Source organism: Oryzias melastigma, linkage group LG21, assembly GCF_002922805.2.
Source record: "Oryzias melastigma strain HK-1 linkage group LG21, ASM292280v2, whole genome shotgun sequence".
Taxonomy (NCBI): Eukaryota; Metazoa; Chordata; class Actinopteri; order Beloniformes; family Adrianichthyidae; genus Oryzias; species Oryzias melastigma.
Genome location: NC_050532.1, coordinates 27,053,688 through 27,074,993, shown reverse-complemented (window position 1 = coordinate 27,074,993; position 21,306 = coordinate 27,053,688). Strand labels below are relative to the sequence as shown.

Below are 21,306 nucleotides of genomic sequence, written 5' to 3'. Positions count from 1 at the left end.
TTTTGCTTCTATCAGAACTTTTGATTCTTTGCTTTTGCCTTCAGTTAAAACAATATAAATCTGAGCTGAAGGATCTAAAGGTTCTGAGCTAAAGTCCAGCTGTACTCAACAGGGGTGTGTATTGGTGGAGTCTGACGATACGATACATATCGTGATACGTGTCTCACAATACGATACATATCGTGATACGTGTCTCACAATACGATACATATCGTGATACATGTCTCACAATACGATACATATCGTGATACGTGTCTCACAATACGATACATATCGTGATACATGTCTCACAACACGATACGTATTATGATAAATTCCAAGACTACCAGAACAATTCGATTTCACTTTTTTAGACTTAGAAGAAAAATCAGATTTTTCTCGACACCTCTAGTACTTAAGGACTTCTTATTTCCTCAAAGGGTCACTGAGTGTCTCTGTGGCCTTCTGGGTTGTTCATCTACCAAACAAAGGAGACTAAAACAAACCTTAATGTGGACTTAAGGACTGAGCCACCCCTCCAGAGCTGCTCTTTACTTCACCCATGAAGTGAAATTTAACAGTCCCGACAGTAAGAAAGCGCCCTGTTTGTGTCTCCTTTGTTTGCTCCTCCAGTGAACTCTTCCACGGAAAATTTCCTTTATTTGAATATTTACTCTGATGTTTTTCCATTTTCCACTTGAATGTGTTTCTTCAAGGTTTTCTGCTTTTGCTTCCAAAGAGCGAGACGTTCCCGTCAAGCAAAACCTCTTTTTTTTGTTTTTTAATTATGAATGTTTAAAGAGAAAACCAACTTGAGGAATGAACCGCTGTTTGGTCTAAAATAAAAACTGGAGCCAATGTCCAAAGATAAACTTGTGAAGTCCTTCAGAAAGCCAGAAGGTCTGACATTTTAAGATGACACAGGAGATTATTTCCACAGATAAAACATTTTCATAACTAAGTGAGCATGAGGTGTAGAAGCAGTTGAGATGATGTGTTTTAGGGAGATGCAGCTGCAGGACATTCAGTTTATTGTCATTTAAAAGAGTAAAACATCATTTAGAAGCATCAGCAGATGCCGTCTCTGAGCACACGTGATGCTGATCTTCCTTCAAAAACGACTCAAAAGATGAGCAGACGTCTGTGAAAAAGCAGCATTGCCCAACTTCAGCATCAACGGCCCTTTTTTGTGCGGTCGATTGCAGCGGCGGCGGGCGTGACCCTTTGACTAATTAGGCAATATTTTTGGAGAAGCTGCTTAAACGCTGCATAATAATTAAGGTCTTCCACGTTTAATTCGTTAAACGCTGGGTGTATGCCGCTTTGGAAACCAGAGAAATGCAGTTGCATCATGCAGTTACTCCACGAGCGCAGACGTCAGCGGGTGCGTACGGCGTCTTTGGAGTCAGAACGGCGGTAATGACCCCCCTCAGATGACTAACGATGCTCGGCGCTTGAGTGGCCTGAGGAAGCGCCGCATTAGCACCCGGCCCCGTCAAAAGCCCGGCTGCGCTGTCAGGTGAAAGATGATTGATTTGCAACCCCTCCCCTCTCTCCCCCTCCCCCCGTCCAAATGCGGATCAGTGGGCGATTAGGGCCTGGCGTTTTCCCACCATTGTTTTTTTTTTTGACAGGAAAAACAGTCCAGCTACTCACTTTGCGGCAAACTTGACCATCTGCTTGCTGGCACGGTCTCCCACTGCGACCAGCGCCTGCACGTTGAACTGCTGCTGACGCAGGACCAAGAAGCACTGCTTCCCTGAAAGCAACAATAGCACAGCTTCAGAGGCAAAGATGAAGCAGGGGGGGGCGTTTGAAGCTGAGATCCTGTGACAGCTTACAAAAAAAAGAAAAAAAAGGCAGCGTGTGACCCACAGCTGCAGGGGGGGTTCGTTTGCAAAGCAGCTTTGTCTTTAAGGAGCTCTGTGTGGAGAAAGTGTGATTGCTACCTTTTTATCACACAAACACACACCTGGGAGGAGAGTCAACATGTTTGCCAGCAGAAGGTGGGACCACCCAGATTCATTCGGTGGGGATAATAGCAGTGTCTAACTCCCACCGACAGATACACCTCATCCCACACCCAATCAGGATGTTGTTCTGCTCGCATGGACATCCTACAGCAAGCAGGGGAATGAAAACACGAGAGGATAGGAAGTGACTCTTGACTCTGGAAGTTATCTGGAGAGGAAACGACAAGAGGGCCATCGTCTTCATGTGCTGCTGTTTTCTTAGGAGCGGGCCGAGCTCTGAGGGTTCTTTGTATTCAGATAGAACAGTGTTGTGAGGCGGGAACACTAACAGGTTATCAGATCTGGGTAAGCTGTAGAATCAGGAGGAGGTAAAACTCCATAAAAAAGTGTTTTCCAAATCAAAGTTGTCAAAATGAAGACTACAAGAAGAGCGGATTATCAACTTTAAACTCTTTAGTTTTAAACAAAAATATGAAGATTTTAACAGCAAACTGAAAATGAAGCTTTTAAAACTTTGTAAAAAGAAATAAACGGACAATAAAATAAAGGTTAAAACCTTTCTAATTTTATGAAAAATATTTCGTTTTAAATCTCAAAACAGCCAAAAACAGCTAGCATTTAAGTATTAGCCTAACTTCAAAACAGCCTAAAAAATCTTAGTAAATGCCAAAATATTAAAAAAAAAAAAAAAGCTAGCAGAATGTCAATTTATAAAACTTTCAAACTGTAACTCTTTAACATAATTAGGAATAATAAAAAGGCAGGAATATTATTCCAGAATAAATCAATTTAAACCTTAAATAACTTTCAATATTTTCTCTCCATAAAAATATATTTTGTCAAAATTATACAAGTTAGAAATAAGTGCAAGATAACATCAGGTCATTAATAACAATAAAATAAAATGATCTGGAGGGCCGGATAGAATCACCCGTAGGGCCGGATCCGGCCCCCGGGCCTTAACTTTGACATGTGTGCTACATGTAGGTAATTTCATATCTGGTTTGGTTTGTTGCATATTTGAGACAACAGGCATTACGGGGTTAAAGTCCCACTCTGATCATCCATGGATCTATTTTCAATTGTTCACAAGTGTTTGAATCATGATCAAGTCTTTTTCTTTTTTTTTAGTCAAAATCTAAAAATCTAGGACATTTTCTAGGACAGTGTTTGCAGGAGTTCATTAGGAAATCACCTCCGAGTAAGTGAGCCTTCCCCATTTCCCATCATCCATCTGTTTGCATTCTCTCCCGTTACCTGACACTGGGGTTCTTTCCTCTGTTTTTTCCCTCTATTCTTTATCATCTATTTTTCATTCAGTTCTCCGTGGCTTTGTTTGGTGCAGTGTGATTCATGTGTTGTCGCTCTTTCCCACTCCCCGTCACACATGGAGAGTATATTAAAATGTTCCAGCCATTCAGTTCTGATCCAGATTCCAGCTCAGACGTGGAAAACGAAGACGTTCATGGATCTATTTGTCTGCTGGTGGATGCATCAGAGCAGGGAACTTGTAGCCCCAAGCAGGGTAATTTTTAAGTCACAAATACAATTTTTAAAGTGCATTTTTTCGTCTGCTCCTGACTCACAATGATTTCTATAAAAAAATACTAGAAATTAAATTTTAAGCTTAATTTATGTCTTTTTTCATAAGAAAAATGCCATAAAAACATGTTAAAAACTCTATTATCATCAGAGTGGGTCTTTAGAGTTTGTGGTATGTTCACTTCTTTCTAGGTTTAATGGTACTAAACGGTTTAATTTTTCGTGTTTTATTTTCAGAACAGACTGATGGTCCGTCTTCTGCTCAGATGGTGCAGCTTTGGAATAAGCACGAGAAAGAAGCAGCAGGTTTTTGACATGAGCTTCTTTCCTTCTTTTGAAAACCTCTGGAGCATAAAGAGGTAAAATAAAGGGTGGGGGTTGTGGGGAGGGGTCTCACCTTTGGCTCGGCTGGTGTGGACTCGAGCTCGGAGCCAGATCAGCTGGTCAGCCTTCTCAGGAGTGAGGTCCTGGACTCGCACCAGCGTCCTGTCTGGCTCAAAAACAAACATTTGATTATTTCTCCTGCTCACGTCCCAGATCATCTTCACCTGCCCAGAGCTAGGAAGAAAGGTGAGCAAGCATGTGCACGCTCACAATAAAACGCTCAAATTACAGGCATGCCTAATAAATAAGACGCAGCGGTGGGCCTGCTCCGAGCCGTCTGCAGGCTCTGGTTTCAGCTGCATCACTCTGAGGCATGCCCCCCTCCAGAAGAGGCAGACACCGAGGCAGCATCGGGGAAAGCAGAGCCGCCCCCCTTTGGCTGAAGACTCTCCGCTCACCCACATGAAAGCCCTCGCCGCGCGGCCCGGTCCCTGCGGCGGAGCGGGCCGTGCAGGTGAGGGAGGCCCCGCTTTGTCTGCAGAGACTGAGGCTGGAACGGCGAGGAGACAGACGGACGACGGCTTCGCCCCCAAATGTTCTTATCCTCTATGATTCAACAAAAACGAGTTTCTCTGCAGATGTTTATCACTTTTATCACTGCAGTGAGGAAACTGACCAAACAAAACAAGAAAAACTGTTCTGTTAAAAATGCTTTGTAGAAATTGACCTTACACCATAAACACCTGATCACTTCCCCTGTGAGGATCCATTACTGTAAAAAAGTAAAGTTTTGGTGGGATGAGAAGCTGAGATGAACCTGTGAGCTGCTTCAAAACCTGCTGACTCATCCTCTGTGGTGAATGAACTCACAAGTTCACCATTTAATTCAGGAAAAATCTACATTTCATTTATCTTACCAACTTCTGCTAATAAAACTATGAATTTGTAACATTAAAAAGTATTATAATTCAATTACTTTTTACAGCAAAATTGAGTGTAGTCCTGTACCGGCGTGTCTTTAAATAAATAAATAAATAAAACTAAAACCAGAAAGACAAAATTGGACACGCCCATCTGTACATTCAGCCAATGCATGGCTCCGATGTAAACAGTTTAAAAAGTCTTTAAAATTGCATTAAATGGCACTACAACACAAAAAGGGTTGATTTAAAGGGGATTCTAATCAAAGATTCTGAATTTCCAAATAAGTTTGATGAACTCGTTTTTTGAACCCCTTCCTACTTACAACTGTCTTCAGTTCTTACTTTTAAACCTTGTAAATAAAACCCACAAAACATTCAAATAAGGACAGAAAACTCATTTTTTTAGGAAATGTTTTTTTCCAAAACCTTTGATGAAATCCACAAATATTTTAATGAGCTATAGATTGTATCAATTGTGTTCTGTTGCGGGATTTGAAAAGTGTTTGCTAACAACAACGTTAGTTTAAGACGGAAAAATATTGATATGGATGTAAAGGGAAAAACTGTATTTACTGACTGTTCAACATGTTTATCGTGGTGTTACTGTATTATAAAGAAATATAAAAAAATACATTCTGTCAATTCAGAAAGTAGCTATTAAAAATAGATAACAATAGAAGAATTATTCTCATCATAATGTTTTGGAAATTAGCCGAAAGTTTTCCCGCTAAAAGTGGTTTTAAGATTTCATTGATGCAGCAACACAATTTTAAGAACAGCCGTCAAACTATTCATTTCTCCTTCCTTACCTCCTAAAATGAAAGAAACCCACTTTAAATCAACCAGTAAAGAATTTTTAAGATTTAATGTCTAAAGTAATTTATGGCTCTTGTGTCAAAATGATATTGAAACTCAAAGACAGACATATCTTCCATGATTTTAACTCGATTTATATTTTTGGAACGATTTATACAAATGGATTTGAATAAAAAACAACATTCCTTCAACCTAAGTTCTATAAAAAGGGTTTTTGGAGATGGTTTGGCTCGTGCTAATCAGATGGGGGTCTCAGAAATGGACTAATCAAAAATGATGAGTGGTTAAATTGGGTCATTGGCAAATGATTAACTTTATAGCTGTGTTTCTTCTTTAACTACAATTCTTGAGAAAAAAAATGATATTTGTGGACCAAAATGAAGTGTTTGGTGTGTTGAAGCAAAAGGAATTTTCTCATTTCCATTTTTCTGACTAATGTGACTCCATTGACAGTGGGCAACAAAGAATTCATCAACCAAAAACGCATTTTCTTCTTTTTTTCAACTTCAGCTTCATTTACAAGTAAATAGTTGTTCATGACAAAAAGCCTTTTAGCTAAACCAACAGCAGAGGGACTCACAAACACGAGGGAGAGAAGCGCCAAACATTTTTGGAACATTATCAGTCAAAGGAAATTATTCCCAGTTAAATGAATGCATCGCTGTTCTGGATTATTGGAGATTAATAAACGGAAAGACTCTTTTTAAAGACCGAATGACAGACGGAAAGTTATGCAAGAAGCTCCTGTTTGCAGATAGGAATCAGTTTTGTTATGTTAATGTGTTTTTCACACTCTGAGCATCAAAATAACTTGATTCCACTGAGGCGCGCCGCTTTCCTTCATGTTGAGTCAAACACCAAACAGAATTACTGGACTCGTTGATCCAAAGTGATGCAGCAACACACGAACATTTAAATCTATTAATGCAGAAGAGGCTTCTGAACCTCTCCAATGTCCCTTCTATTAAGTTTTCAAAAATAATAAGTGAGTGTTTGGGTTGGTTGGTGGTACAAACCCAGTTTTTGTTGCGACTGGACCAAAGCTGACACACCATATCGGTCCTTGGCGAAGTCCTTAAGGAATAAAAGCAAAGAAAAAGTGTCCATAAGCATTCAAACTTATCTGCTCAGACAGTTCTGCTTCCATGATTTCACTTGTTTCTGACGTCTGTCTGTCTGCTTCATCGCAGATAACAGACAGACAGATAATGGGTCTTATCGGGTTCTTGGCTAAACGTCTGCAGGTATTGGTACACAAACAGCTGGGACGGCGTGCTCTGGAAGGAGCTGGAGTTGGAGGACGACTGCTGGTATCTGTAGGTGGTACTTACATCTTCCTCGGCGCTTTGTTGCTCTGCAGCCTGAAACACAAGAAGGCGACGAGGAAGTTAAGGTCTGCTGCCATCAGACACTCCTCCTGCATATTTCAGCTAAAAACATAAAATGATCCAAAACTTTGACGTCAAATGGGGGGAACTTTTCACAATAGCAGGATCATAAATTGCGGTTTCCTCCTGCCCAGTGGAGGATTTGAATTAAATTACAAAATCATAGCTCAGACTAAAAGCCTCAAAACACCGCAAAGCTCTTTCCCGTATTGTTCCTACTCATCACATCAATGAGGAACGGCAGGAGGAGATATTACTAGGTAATGGGAAGCGTGTAAATGCACAGATATTCTTTATTCCTGCACCGACTTAAAGGTGAATGACTTCCATAGTGGGATGAGAGGGAGCCTCACCAATGCTACACTTCCATTTTCTATGCAAATTGATATTGGTGCAGGGAAGTGGCTGGTGGCAGAGAAGGGAATTGGAATCGGCCATCCTTGATATGATAACCCCATCGCATGATGGATGATACTGCAGCCTGTGATCAACCAAACCCTGGGAGTCTATAGCAACAAAACGATGGAGCCGCATCGATGCCTCAGAAGTGATGCGAATTTGGAGGAAAGAGTTTGGAGCAGAAAGTGACACAAACTAACAATGCTCTGGGCTCCCAGGTGCTGCCTCAGGTAGACACACAGCAGCGTCTGACAGCAGCAGCAGCATCCTCCATGAACCAGGCGGACCGGGTAACCTTAACTGGAGAAGCTTCTCAAAGAGTCATGACAGGAGGGCAAACGGTGTCTAACTCCATTATTTACTTTATTTAGACATCTTTATCTCTCTGGGGTTCTGAACTACAGTAGAGGGGTTACGGACTTTTCTAATATCTTGGAGACAGACGTGGGACAGGGCAGTAGGCCGGTCTTAAGCCGTACGGGGGTTAACTGGTACAGGTTCTGTGGGTTTTTGGGTTGTCCGGGTTCGTGGAGGGTTGTAGAGGAGCGCAGGTGTGTCTCAAAGTTTCCTTGGGTCATCTCAAGGACCGTCATGAAGATAGAACGTACCATATTGGTGCGTGTGGTGAGTTTCAGGCGATAACCTACCATTTATATAAGGAGTACAGTAATCCCTCCCTTATTCGCTGCTGGAAGGTCGTAAGTTCAAATCCCAGTTGAGTCATACCAAACTCTAAAAATGGGACCAGTGTCTCCCTGCTTGACACTCACCAATAAGGGGTTGGATTGGAGGATTAAACCACCAAATGGTTCCCAAGCGCGGCTGTGTCTGCAGTTCACCGCTCCCCTAGGGGAGGGGTTAACCTACTTCACCCTTACAGGTTGCACAAGTGTTCACTAAGACTTGACGCCCACAGCATCTTCTTCTTTTCAGCCTCCTCCATCTAACTCAGCATCCTCCACTCTAACACCAGCAACCTTCATGTCTTCATCACTGCATCCATAGACCTCCTCTCTGGACTTCCTCTAGACCTCTTTCCTGCAGCTCTAGATTCAGTATCGTACCAATATAGTCACAGTCTCTGCTCTGGACATGTCTGAAACATCTTAGGTCGTCCTCTCTGACTTTATCGCCAGAACTTTTAACATGGTCTGTCCCGCTGATGGACTCAGTCCTGATCCATCCTGGTCACTCCCAAAGAGAACCTCAGCATCTTCATCTCCGATACCTCCAGCTCTGCTTCCTGTCTTTCCTTCAGTGTCTCTTGGCTGAACAACATGGCTGCTCTCACCAGTTTTCTACCCTTCCTTTCATTTGAACTGAAACTCTTCTGTCACACCTGACATCCCAACCTGTCCGCACTCGTTTCTTTACTTCTTTTACGCATGTTCATAGATGAGCATTTTTTCTCTACAGGTTCACTGAGGGATCCATGACCTCGATATTTTGCTTGATCATTGGTCATTATTCCTTGGATCATTACTTGATCAGGAAATGATCATCACCAGACAGTCTGTATCCACCAAAAAGGCAAATGTGACTTCGACTCTATGTGGGGAAAAATTATGTTTGATGTTAAAGATTATTTTTTTTTTAACATGTGTTCATGTTAAGAAATTGCAGACATTTAGATGACTAAACAGGTTTTCTTCACGGTGATCAGAGGTTTCCCTCCTTCTCTTAAGCTGAACTTCAGGTCTGCCCTATGAGACGATAAGACTCCAGCTTGGTGAGAAACGAGAGCAACAGTTGCTGACCAAGCCCATCGTTGTCATAGTGATGACTAATTTCCATCCATACACTTCACTGACATAAACTGAAAGCTGTCAGCGGCTCATTTGCTGTTTGGATCGCTCATAAGGCGAGTTCATGCTCCGCCACAAATCAGACATTCGCTCTCGCCCGCAGACGGCTGAGACGAACACGAGGTTGTTTTTATCTTACAGTTCTCACAGCTAAGTTATCATAGCTGAACTTTCCTTGCGTGTGATAGGTCAAACATTTGAAAGGGGCGTGGTTAATGTGAAAATCAGATTACATCGTGGTGGCACATGCAAGAGGAGGGCCCAAAGACTTGACCTGACCTCGATTTGAAAGATGTCTACATGAACTTCTATCTTATGTAACAGACTTTCTCCTCATGCGACGGTTCCAAGTCGCCCCGTCCTGCAAGTCTGACTTGTTTCGCTGCTCAAACCCACATCTCCGTAACAGGTACAACTTCTCAGGTATTTTATGGTTGGGAAGCACCATCTTACTGTAACTTCCTTGCTTCAAATGGAAACTTATCTTCATCGAGACAAACTTTTTTTAGTGTTAGGATGGACCTGAGGTCTTCTCCCTTCTACAACCAAACCTTTTTGTGGAAGTTCTTGGCCAGAAAGACCCTTGTCCTCACAGTCCAGAACTAATGTCTTGAGCCTTCAAGTCCATCCATCCACCGCGTGTCTTTCCCACAATCCCATCACACCGTTTAAGTCCAGGAGTTTAGAGGGACAGTGTGTGACCTGTTTCTCAGAGAGTGTGTGGAACAGCTAACAGCAGCGCTGACTGCACATCCAAGGAGAAAATAGAGCTTTGAGTGGACATAAACACAGCAAAAATGACAGGAATACTTGAACAATGAACACTTTGCCCCCCTGTCGCCGTACCAACCCCGCTGGGCTCACAATGCCGCCATAACAGCACGTCACAGCTGTTTAGGGGAAGTGAAACATCAAAGCACAGCAGAGAAAAACACACCACTACTGACCACTTTGGCCTGTTTCTCAGCCTTCTTTGCAGCTTTCTCTGCTTCCTTCTGCTGTTTCTTCAGGCCTTTCTTTGACTGAGCCTGCTGCTCCTCCTCCGCCGCACTGAAACAGGAAGAAACACACGGCATAAACAGAAAAGTCAGCTTCCGCCTCCAGCCTCTCTTCCATCCCATCAGGAAGTAGTTGACTGCCTGGGAAAACTAATTCGGAGCCATCACCACGTCCAGCTTTTAAGTGGTGATAACTGAAATCCCATTGTTCTTTCAAACTAAACAGCTGGAATCCGAGGGAGTGGATGATGGAGAGCAGCAGCAGGCCTGAAGAAGAACCTCATTGGAAAACTGTTTCCATACAGAAAAGGGTTAATAAGACCTTCCATAGAGTAAAAGAAACATTCTCATACACGTTTATGTCTTTACTATAGTCCCAATAAACCATTAATACACCGAACTACGCTTCAGTTACTTATCAAAACTGTCATGTAAGAGTCAGACAGAAATGGATAATTGTAGGTCAAAGAACAAGAGGAAATAAAAGCTGAAGCAGTCATAAACCGGCAGATAAAAGCCCTCCTTTCATAACCTTTCACTTCTATAATCGTGCAGGTGGATGAATGAGCGCCGTTTGGTGGAAAAACATCCACAAACAGCAGGTGTCCCAACCTGAAGGAAGCCCCCGGGCGGGCACTGTGTAGTTAGCCACAGGAAATAACACAAGAGCAAAGGAAACTATTAATAGCCAGATCAAATCAAATTCCAAACTTCCAAGGAAGGCCATTAGACTAAAACTGTACTTCCTCCAATGAGCCAAATCAACCTGGAACAAACAGCCACTGCCCACACTTTGAATGGAAGGAGCAGCAAACGCAGCGATAAGCCGCAAAAACAGATCGATGAAGCTCCATTCTGGATCGGTTTTGTTCCACCAATCAATGGAGCCAGAAAATCTGTTTTTCCAATGAGATCAGAGTGAAGAACTGAGGTCCTACCAACACAAAACAGCTGATTTAACACCTGCTGAGGAGAATCTTTAACACGTTTCGGCTATGTCTGAAGTCCCTCATTTAAGCCATAAAAGACCATCTAGTGCCCTGGATTTTAATGCAATTCGGACCGTTGACTGTGGTCGGAGTGTGGACTTCTGACAAGCTCACTCCTGATTGGCAAGAGTGGTTGCCATAGAAACATTTGACTCAGACCAATCACTGCTCACTGACGACGTTTGGCTCCAACATGGTGGCGTCCATATGACGAAAAAAATGGAGACGGAATCGGCTTAATTCAGTTAGAACTGGAAGTAAAAATATTCTGTGGGTGACATCAAACCCACTCTGTCCAGTTCTTAGATACAGTTCACATGCTCCCTAAGTCTTTATTTATGTAACAGAAAATATGAAGTCGTTCAATTACTGAAGGTAAACCTGATAAATATGAACATTTAACAAAAACTATGAATCCACTGTGTTCTGACAATAAACACTTGGATGATTTATTAAAAAAATAACAATACCTGCATTTTCTTCCAATCAAAAATAGTTCAAAAACAATGCATTGCTATCTAGTGGGCAGTGATGCACACTTGTACATCTGGATTCTGGACAACCCAAAAAAGTGCAGAGCATCCCACATAGTGCACTAAGGAGTGAGGGAATTCAGACAACCTTAGACTCAATCAGTTTAGATCACCTGAAAGTTGACATGTCAGTTGATCAGCAGGGTCACAGTATTTCGTTTTCACTTCATTCAACCTTTTTTAATCTAATCGTGGTTCCTATAGGTTTTTTATGGGTTCATATAAATACATTTTTAGATATTTTTAGGGCGTCGGAACAGAATGTAATGCTCATTTATTTACCAGCTGGTATTATTTACCACTGGCCTGTCAGACTGGTGTCAGCCTAATGAAGAACTAACGTTTCTCCAACCAGACCACAATGAACCTGTTAATGTTCTGTAATTAGACCTTAAGGGTGCTTCAGTTTGTGGTTGATTAACTGGTGGAGGCAACTTTCTCTGTTAAATTCCTGAAAACATAATTTATAATAAAACATATTTGAACTTAATGGTTTTTCATATAAATTAAGAACTTATAGAACAGATCAGAAAACACATTTCAAATATAATCAGCTTACATGTCACATTTAATTTATTATTTTTGTTGGAAAATATAAATAACTCGTAAATAGTTTGTAATTTATCCAACAAAAGTTTTTTTCCCAGCTTTACTTGTAATAAGTTCACCGTAAACATAATGTGTATGCTTTCACCCTGATTCATTTCTAAGAAGTTTTTTTATTTTTATTGTAACTTCATAATTTCACGAGTTAAACTGACGCAATCAGCACGTCAAGCTAGCATGCTAGCTGCACGAGCCTCGTCCTGCAGCCTCGCGGCGGGTTTAACTGCAGACATTTCCGCTGTGGACGTTTCTAACTTCATCCTTACCCCTGCGCGCTCTCCTTCGTCATGTCGAGCTCTCTTTAGCGGGTTAAAAAGGAACGAAACAGTCACAACAAAGTGCCTGGCTAAGCATCAGCTGTTCACAGCAATCGTGGAGGGAACACCGGAAGGAACCGGATATTCCGGCTAGAAACGAGAGCGGCACTTCAGTTCCGCTCCAGTTGTAAATACAATCAGCCACGCTGTAAAGACTTTGAGGAATAATAAGTTATGTGATAAATTAAAAAAATATATATATTTATTTATTATTTTTCATTTGTATTATTTTATTTATAGTAGTATAGATAGCAGCTTAAAACCATAAGGGAGAATAAAACTTTAGTATTAACATACACCGCCTAAATTCCATGTTAAAGGTTAACACTGAGAGCACACATAAAGGCAACTTTTTTTATATAATAGTCAACAATGATGTTATAACCTCACACATTTTAAAATAAATTGCACTTATTCATCAAATTGTTGTTTTTTAAAACCACTTTTTTAAATTAGACAAATAATTCAAGTACTATTGTCCATCTGTAACATTTTGCACACAAACAAACACACAAGTGGTCAATGAACCTTAGAAATAAGTAAAACATTCTCACCACTTTGGCAGATTTTCTTTAAATAAGTAAATAAATAATCTGCCAATGGGATTTTAAAAATGGTCTCCTTAATTTAGGGAAAAATTCTGGTCATTCTGGTCAGTGTTTTCTGAAAATAAGCTTAGCTTGCTATTGAAAAACGTTCTTGATAAGATTATTTAAATAATGCAGTTTTTATTTTCTTAAGACTCAGTTTTTGCTGTTGTTGAGACTGCTTTTCCAAACTGGAAACTACTTTCACACTTTTGCTTGAGTGCACAGAGTGCATCCCAGTAACAGTGACCTTTGCAGGAATGCACAGCGAGTGCTGGTAGTTTGAGTACAGTGTGTGTGTTTTTGTGTTGGGGGGTAATCAAAGCTTTTCTCAGGATGTTGGTTCCTGATGCATGAAACGGCCCCCCGCTGCTCAGTTCCCCCAAAAACACTGAAGTCAGTGCAGTTTCTGCTACTTGTTTTCTTTTTTTTGTAAGTCTTTAAAGGTAATTACCTCTGCTCCGGCTGATCCTGTTGTCCTTATTTATAGCACACTCAGTGGGGATGAATGGGGACCGTTTCCTGCTCCTCTGATTGGCTTTACCTCAGAATATGAAACTTTAAGCTCCATAATGATGCACCTGAAACGTGTGCACTGGCTGCAGTGTTTTGTTTGAAAAAGCTGTTTTTTTAGCATGTGAGAATATATCTGTCCTAACACCATGCTTCATTTCCTGTGCCACAAAGAAGGTGTAAAACGTCATTCAAAGCAGGCACATCCCTTGGAAGACAATAGTGTAAAGGCGTATGAGAAACTGTGACTTTTGCATGTTTCCTTTGGTAGTTTTGAAATGTCTTAAAAGTGTTGTGCTTCCTCAAAGACTCTCTGAGACAGATTGCATCAACAAAAGGTTTTTTTTTTTTAATCTATTGCTTATCTTCAATAAAATAAAAGGTTGTAAACGGACAAATGTTAAGCTTCTTTAAGCCATCTTGTAATTTCAAGAAAAAAATTTAACTTGTTTTTTACGGAGCTCTTAAAGGGACATCAAATTAAAAAAAAAATCATAGTTAAAAAAAAGTTTTTTTCCTGATTTTTTTCCAGATCTGTTTTTTACCCGGTACTATCAGGTGAGCACCACATACTATTATCTGGTGCTCACCTGATAGTATCTGTGATCAGATGCTCACCTGATTGCATCTGATAAAAAAGCAGGTTACTATCTGGTGCACACCAGATACTATCTAGTGCACACCACATACTATTATCTGGTGCTCATCTGATAGTATCTGTGATCAGATTCTCACTAGTGATCAGATGCTCATCTGATTGTATCTGATAAAAAAAGCAGGTTACTATCTGGTGCTCACCAGATAGTATATGGTGCACACTAGATAGTACATGTCAACACTAGTATCTGTTGGTCATCAGATACTATCTGGTGCGGACCAGGTAGCATATGGTGATCACTAGATAGTATCTGGTGTGCACTAGATAGTATCTGGTGTGCACACCAGATAGCAACTGGTGAGCATCTGGTATCTGGTGCTCACGACACAGTATATGGTGCTCACCTGATAGTAACCAGAATCTTTTTTCAGGTTACTATCTGGTGCGCACCACTGACTATTTGGTGCACACCAGATTGTAACAAGAATTTTTTTCTGGTGACTATCTGGTAAGCACCAGATAGCACCAGTCTGGTTACTATTTCTTGCGCACCAGATAGTAACCAGAAAAGAACACATTTTGTTTCTCAGAATTTTTTTTTTTAATTCTATGTCCCTTTAGGGGCTCCGTAGTTTTTATTATTTTATTGTTTATTTTTATTTTCTATTAATAAACTTCTCGTTCGACTAAGACCTGTACAGTAACTGAGTATGTATTCAAAAGTTTACATCCACACTGTTGTGCTTGTTTTAAATTAAAATCTTTTTACTTTCTTTTATTTTTTTTAATGATCAAACCTTTATTTCATGTAAAGCACTTTGAATAGTCTCTGTACATGAAATGTGCTATACAAATAAACTTGCCTAATGCTTTATTTTTTTAAATTTTGTTATATTTGCTAGCTGTCACATCCATATAAACTGTTGAGCTCACGCTAAAAATGTTTGGGATACAGAATCAGAGCATCTAAAGAAAAATCAGAAAAATAATCCAACCTTTAATCATGGAGGGAAAATAATAAATCGCTGATATCTCCAAGCATTCAAAAGAGTGGTTTGGCTCAAACAATTACATTAGAGGTTGTGTTTTTGGACTGTTAACTCTCGTTTATTTATTTCTGCTTTTAACTTACCATTTCTTTGTCCCCGGATTTGAGCCCACTCAAGGCTCAATGAAGGGGTGGGTCAGCATTTGGTGAGGATTTCTCTGCACACGGGCAGAGGTGAGCGACCTCTCATGCTAATCAGGATCATTTGGAGACATTTCCAGTTGAAAAAGCAGCGTGTGCTCCATCCTGTTTCACTGTGAGGGTCCAGCGCCCCTAAAACAGCCGCTAAGCTCGTGACTTAACTGAGGCACTCAGTGACTTCTGTTTTACATGTAAAGACATGGAAATGTTTCCCTCCTGGGGGGTTGGAAGAACACCAGAGCTGCTTTGACCATCTGATGGCTTCATTCTCAACTTCTGTTGAGAAGTTTTAACATCATTCTATGAGCAGATACAGACCTGATACTACAGTTAAGTTTAAAACTTTTCTAAGACACACAAAGTCAGAGGACGTCGTAAAAGGAGAACTTGAGCCGTCCATTTGTTTGTCTAGAGGCCATATGGACGCTAATTATAAGTGAAGATTTCAGCTTTTGTGTCACGATGTAAAGTGCACAGATGTTCCTGCAATTACAGGCTCTTTCTGCAGCTTTCCACCCACTTCAGGTGGTGACATTTGGCGAGAATACCCCCAACCCCCTCCACCAAGGACAGAAGAGGAGGCGGAGTTTGAACAAAACACAAGACTTTTGTGAGAAGAACTTTTCACTTTTATTTTTACATTTAAAAAACACTTTAAAAAAAGCAGCTAACAGTTTTTATTTTACAATCATCCAGTGTGATGACAATAAATAACTTTAGGACAATCAAACACCTAAGAGCGAACACACACACACACACACACACACATGCTACGGACTATTTACAGGCTGGTTCAGGAAACTCCACCGACTCTGAACAGCAGTAACGGATCGACGTTGAAAAACTGATTGAGCACAAACTGAGTAAACCACAATAATTGCTTCAAAATCCACATGCAGTTTTCAGGACATGTAAAAACCTCTTTTTTTACATTTGTACAAAATGTAGTAAGTTCTTGTAAGCTTAGATTTTTCTCCGTAAAATCCCAGATTTCCTCGTGGAGTTAACTCGACAAAACACTGGAAGACTCGGATTCAGTCGACACAGAGGAAACCTGCCCCCGCTTTTTGTTCATGAGAGTCACTTTCTGGCTGGATTTGCTGCTCATCGTCAACGTGCTGCGCGCCGTTTTCTTAAACTTCACTCCCAGGAAGGCGTACAGGATGGGGTTCAGGCAGCAGTGGAAGTACGCCAGCGCCTCGGTGATAGAAATCCACTTGTCCACCGCCTGCTGCAGCTCGCAGGTGGAGCGGACCACGTTCAGCATCATGAGGGTGTCCAGGAAGATGCCCACGCAGTACGGCAGCCAGCAGCAGAAGAAGCACAGGATGAGGATGACTGTGGTCTTCAGAGCCCGTTTCTTCAGCGTCTGGGCCTTGGCGCCTTTGGACAGCTTGGCGATGATGATGCAATAGCAGACGAGGATGACGAGTCCGGGCAGGATGAAGCCCACCAGGATGTGCTGGAAGCGGAAGATGACCGTCCACACCACGCGGCTCTCCACCGGGTAGAAGCGCTCACAGATCGTCCTGGGGTCCTCCATCTCCACGCTGTCGTTCCTGAAGCTGAAACTGGAGGAGGAGACGTTCTTCACCCGGGCGAACACCAGGTCGGGGATGGTGAGGAAGGCGGCGGGCAGCCACACGCCCACGTAGATCACCCTGCTCGCCAGCAGCTTCCGGGTGGCCTGGCTGTTGGTGGCCCGGACGATGGCCAGGTACCGGTCCAGGCTGATGAAGGCCAGGATCAGCACGCTGCTGTACAGGTTGACGGTGTAGATCACGTGCGCCGACACGCAGACGAAGCCGCCAAAGTACCAGGTTTTCACAGCATCCACCGCCCAGAAAGGCAGAGTGAGGACCAGCAGCAGGTCGGCCACGGACAGGTGCAGCCGGTACTTGTCAGTCATGTTCTTGACTTTCTTCTGGTATCCCATGACAACAACAACCAATCCATTCCCAATGATTCCAAGGACGAATATTACTCCATAAACGGTGGGGAGGAAGATCCTCTTGAAGTCTCTGCTGAGGGCCTCTCCACACGGCTCCTCTATGAACTCAAAGTCTCCAGAACCTTCCAAGATGATTTCAGAGCTGTTGTCGAAAACGATGCTTTCATACAGGTACTGCAAGAAGAGAGAAAAATGGAGGATTTAGATTTGGACACATGAAAGAGGTTTTTCATCGTTAGATGAGGTGCTAAAAAAAATTACAGTCCCATTATTTGTGACTGTGAAATTTGTTCTCTGCATTTGCCTCATCCCCTGGGGGAGTGGTGAGCTGCAGACAAAGCCGCGCTCGGGAACCATTTGGTTGAATTCAACCCTTTAATGCTGAGTGTCAACCAGGGAGACCCATTTTTAGAGTCTTTGGTATGACTCGGCCGGGATTTGAACTCACAACCTTCCAATCTCAGGGCGGACGCTCAACCACAAGGTCACTGATCTGTTTTTTGCAGAATAATGTTGACAGAAATTGTTAAAACCCTTTAATCCCTGGTGTCTCAGCTATAAAATTACCTATTTGGAGCATTTATTCAAAAGCAAATACATAAGTGATTTTTTCTAAGCAAAAAATTATAAATAAACTCATTTGTTAAGCTTTAAAGTTCTCTATATATGGCTTAATATTGAAATATAGTCTTTGTAGACGATGGTCCCAATTTAGATGTTGATGAAGTATGTAAATAAACCTTATTTGGATTATTAATGTCTTATAAACATGTTAATAATGTTTGTTAATTTGTTAAAAATCTTGTTAAGGAATCTTATTAAAAATGTTACCAAATCTTTTAATTTTTTTGAAAAAACTTATAGCGAAGCCCGATCTTCAGAAATGAGGAAAGCCGACTCACCTCCATGGTCGCCGCTGGTGTCCCTCCGTCAGGATGAGAGCAGAATGATGAGCCGTTCAGGTTGTTTGTCTGAATAAGTACGGCCCTCTGCGCGCGGGGGCCCCCCTGGCCACGCCCACCGCGCTCCAAAAACAGCTTCAGTATAAAGGGCGCGCGCGAGGGGGCGTCGCTCTGTCCCAGTCAGAGCTGGAGCCGTCTGCCACCTCCTGGACGCTGGTTTTGGCTCAATTTGTATTTATTTTTACAGGTTTCTTTTTGCAGCTTCATTTTAGCATGAATTCAGATTTGATTCCAGCTCAGGTTCTTGCAGGAGCTGCAGGCTGACAGAAGAGCAGACAGTTTCTGTCGTCTGAACATGCCCTCACCCTTTTTCTCCCTCCACCTTCTGTCACCTCTCAACTCCAGTGTCTGCTCTCCAAAGTGTTTAATGAAGCTTTTAATGTGGGCTTCTGTCTGTGACCAGAGGGCCAACTCTGACTCTCATTTCAAAACTCAATATCCTCCATGTGGCATCCAAACCTCCTCGTGTCTTTGATATATGATAGATCAGCGAGCTCATGTGCACGCTCATCCGTAGTCTCACTACAGTTTATGCAAAGGTTTTGAAGAAAAAAAAGATCAAGTTGCATAATGCGTTCCACAGCGTGAGTCAAGGTGTGAAGTTTTTATTCAAGTTTTAGCAACAAAAACCGCCCAAAAGATCAGAGTTACTGATAAAATGACATGGTTGAAATCTATGCAAAAATTTCAAACCTCATTTTTAGAAAATATTTTATCTGATGTTTTAACATTATCTCTAAACTTTATGATAAATTAGCACAATGGAGATTTTTTAGTCTCATGAAGAGCAAAAAAAAAAGGAAATAATTATCAAAATGAGTCAAAATCATGTTGATCCAAACTGTTAACAATGGAAAAACACAAGTTAAGACTAAAAAATAAAGTCTGATTTCACTGTAATTTTTGGTTAATCATTAAATAATAATTGTTTTAGTAAATGTTGAAACGTTAGGCTGGATTCATGAACATTATAAATAGATTTATGTTCTAAGAATCCGTGTTAGTTTTAGATTTTATGAAGATTTATTACAATGGGTAAACTTGTACTACAATCGTTTTCTCTTTTTGTTCACATTTGAAGTTTATTTGGTTGGTTGTATACATTTAGCATTTCACAACCTTTAAATAATAATCAGTTTGTAATAATTAGTTCTAAAATCAGTTATTTTCACTTATTATTTTTGTCACTATAATAAAAAATAAACTACAATTAAGTTCATTAAAACTCAAGAACAGAAAAGATTAGCTCAAAACTACCAAAAAACTACTAGAAGTTAGATTTTAGGCTTTTTGCTGCATAGACAGATAATTTTACATCTTTCTAGAGATTTTATTTGTACAATTAGTGTTTTTTTCCAATTTTAGTCTACCTCTCTTTGCAGTGAAAGCATTGCAGGTGCATTATGGGAGTTTACTGAACATTTGGGAAAGGATTGTTTGACTCCTGAAAGTCCATTTGCGCTGTAGTTTTTCTCCCGAATGCTCATGGACATCATGGAAACGTACTTTCGGTTCAGTCAGGTGCTGAAGTCTGAAATCCCCACCAGAAGAACATTTTCACTTTCCTGAGAAGACATGAGGAACAAACACAGAAGCTCTGATGCTCAGCGACTGTTGCTTTAACCCAAAAACCACAACATTCGGAGGTTCACCATGAAATAATGAGCAACAAATGACAGGCAGTAACCACACACCGCTGCCTCTGAATCATGAGCTGCTTATCAAAGCGGTTGGAGGAGTCGTCCGGGAACCCCCTGCAGTCCAAGGAGAGGAAACCCAGAGAAAGGCCACTGTATGGGTATGAGGCTCTTATCAACCCCATTCAGACACACAGTTGCTGCAGTATCTGCCTGCAAGCAAAGCCCTCACATTTAATCTGAATTACATGCAGCATTTCGTTTAATTTCACATCCTAAAGAAGCTAAAATTCCCTTATTTGAGGTCGTTCTGCAGAACATCACCTGAGCATGTTTCTGGAAACGTCAAGTTTTGTCTGGATTTCCTTTGGAATTCAAATAAATCTTTTGGAGTGGGGAGGTTGTAATGATGCAAATACTTTTCACATACAATCTTTTTATTAAGTTCATTTCTGCTTTTGTAAAATGTTTTTTGAGATTAAGCATTTGGATCATATTCTGAGACCCCTATCTTATTAAAATGATCAAAACTTACTTTTAAAACCCATTGTATTTGATTTTCTGTTGTGCAGTGCATTTGAATTCCACTAGGGGCAGTAGAAGGGCTTTTCCTGCTAATTTCAAAATGGCTGCCCCCATGACACCTCAAGAACAATTTTGCCGGGAAAACGTTTTGCTAATTTTCGACACTTTAGGTCAGGGGCGTCAAACTCAATGGGGCCAAAATCCAAAAGACATCTTAGGTGGCGGGCTGAACAGGATAAACATTCATTGAACACTCTAAAACTACATTTGTAAAACTTTAATCCGTAACTTTTTAACATAATTGTTATGAACTAGATATGTAGCATTAAGATAATGCTAGTGTGAATGCTGTAAGATGAATTTGGCCACTGAAGATCCAAATGCTGATAGTTGAAATTACTGAAGCTAATAGCTGAAAATGCTGAAGCTGATAGCCAGCTAAAATACTAGCTAATTGCCAAATTAGCCTAAAAAACAAACCAAAAAAAACTTAGGTTAGCTAACACAGCTAGCACATAGCTGAAAAAACAGCTTAACTTCAAAACAGCCTTAAAAACTTTTAAAAAGCCTAAATTAGCCAAAACAGTTAGCATGTAGCTGGAATATTAACTAAACTTCAAAATTGCCTTGAAAAAAGCTTTGTAAATATCAAAATAGTCCAAAAATCTAGCAGAATGCCAACTTTTCAAACTTTAAAACCATAACTTTTTAACATAATTATGAATAATAAAAAGGCAGGAATATTATTCCAG

At 40.9% G+C, this 21,306-nt stretch overlaps 2 protein-coding genes across 2 annotated transcripts in view; both read right to left on the bottom strand.

Moving 5' to 3' along the window:
- The window catches only part of dars1 (aspartyl-tRNA synthetase 1), a 32,284-nt gene extending 19,584 nt beyond the window's left edge, over window positions 1-12,700 (bottom strand). The window contains exons 1-6 of the mRNA XM_024286294.2: window positions 12,542-12,700; window positions 10,097-10,199; window positions 6,889-6,918; window positions 6,574-6,631; window positions 3,892-3,984; window positions 1,636-1,738 (exon numbers count right to left, since the gene is read on the bottom strand). Coding sequence (XP_024142062.1) covers window positions 1,636-1,738; window positions 3,892-3,984; window positions 6,574-6,631; window positions 6,889-6,918; window positions 10,097-10,199; window positions 12,542-12,564 — 410 coding nt within the window. The 5' untranslated portion in view covers window positions 12,565-12,700. The remainder of the gene's footprint in view (window positions 1-1,635; window positions 1,739-3,891; window positions 3,985-6,573; window positions 6,632-6,888; window positions 6,919-10,096; window positions 10,200-12,541) is intronic.
- A 3,390-nt stretch (window positions 12,701-16,090) lies between these two features.
- Window positions 16,091-18,711, bottom strand: cxcr4b (chemokine (C-X-C motif), receptor 4b). Its single transcript, XM_024285941.2, has 2 exons — window positions 18,333-18,711; window positions 16,091-17,604 (listed from the first exon to the last, which is right to left on the bottom strand). The coding sequence occupies exons 1-2, from the start codon at window positions 18,336-18,338 to the stop codon at window positions 16,483-16,485; spliced, it is 1,128 nt and encodes a 375-aa protein (XP_024141709.1). The 5' UTR covers window positions 18,339-18,711; the 3' UTR covers window positions 16,091-16,482.
- Window positions 18,712-21,306: the final 2,595 nt, after the last annotated feature.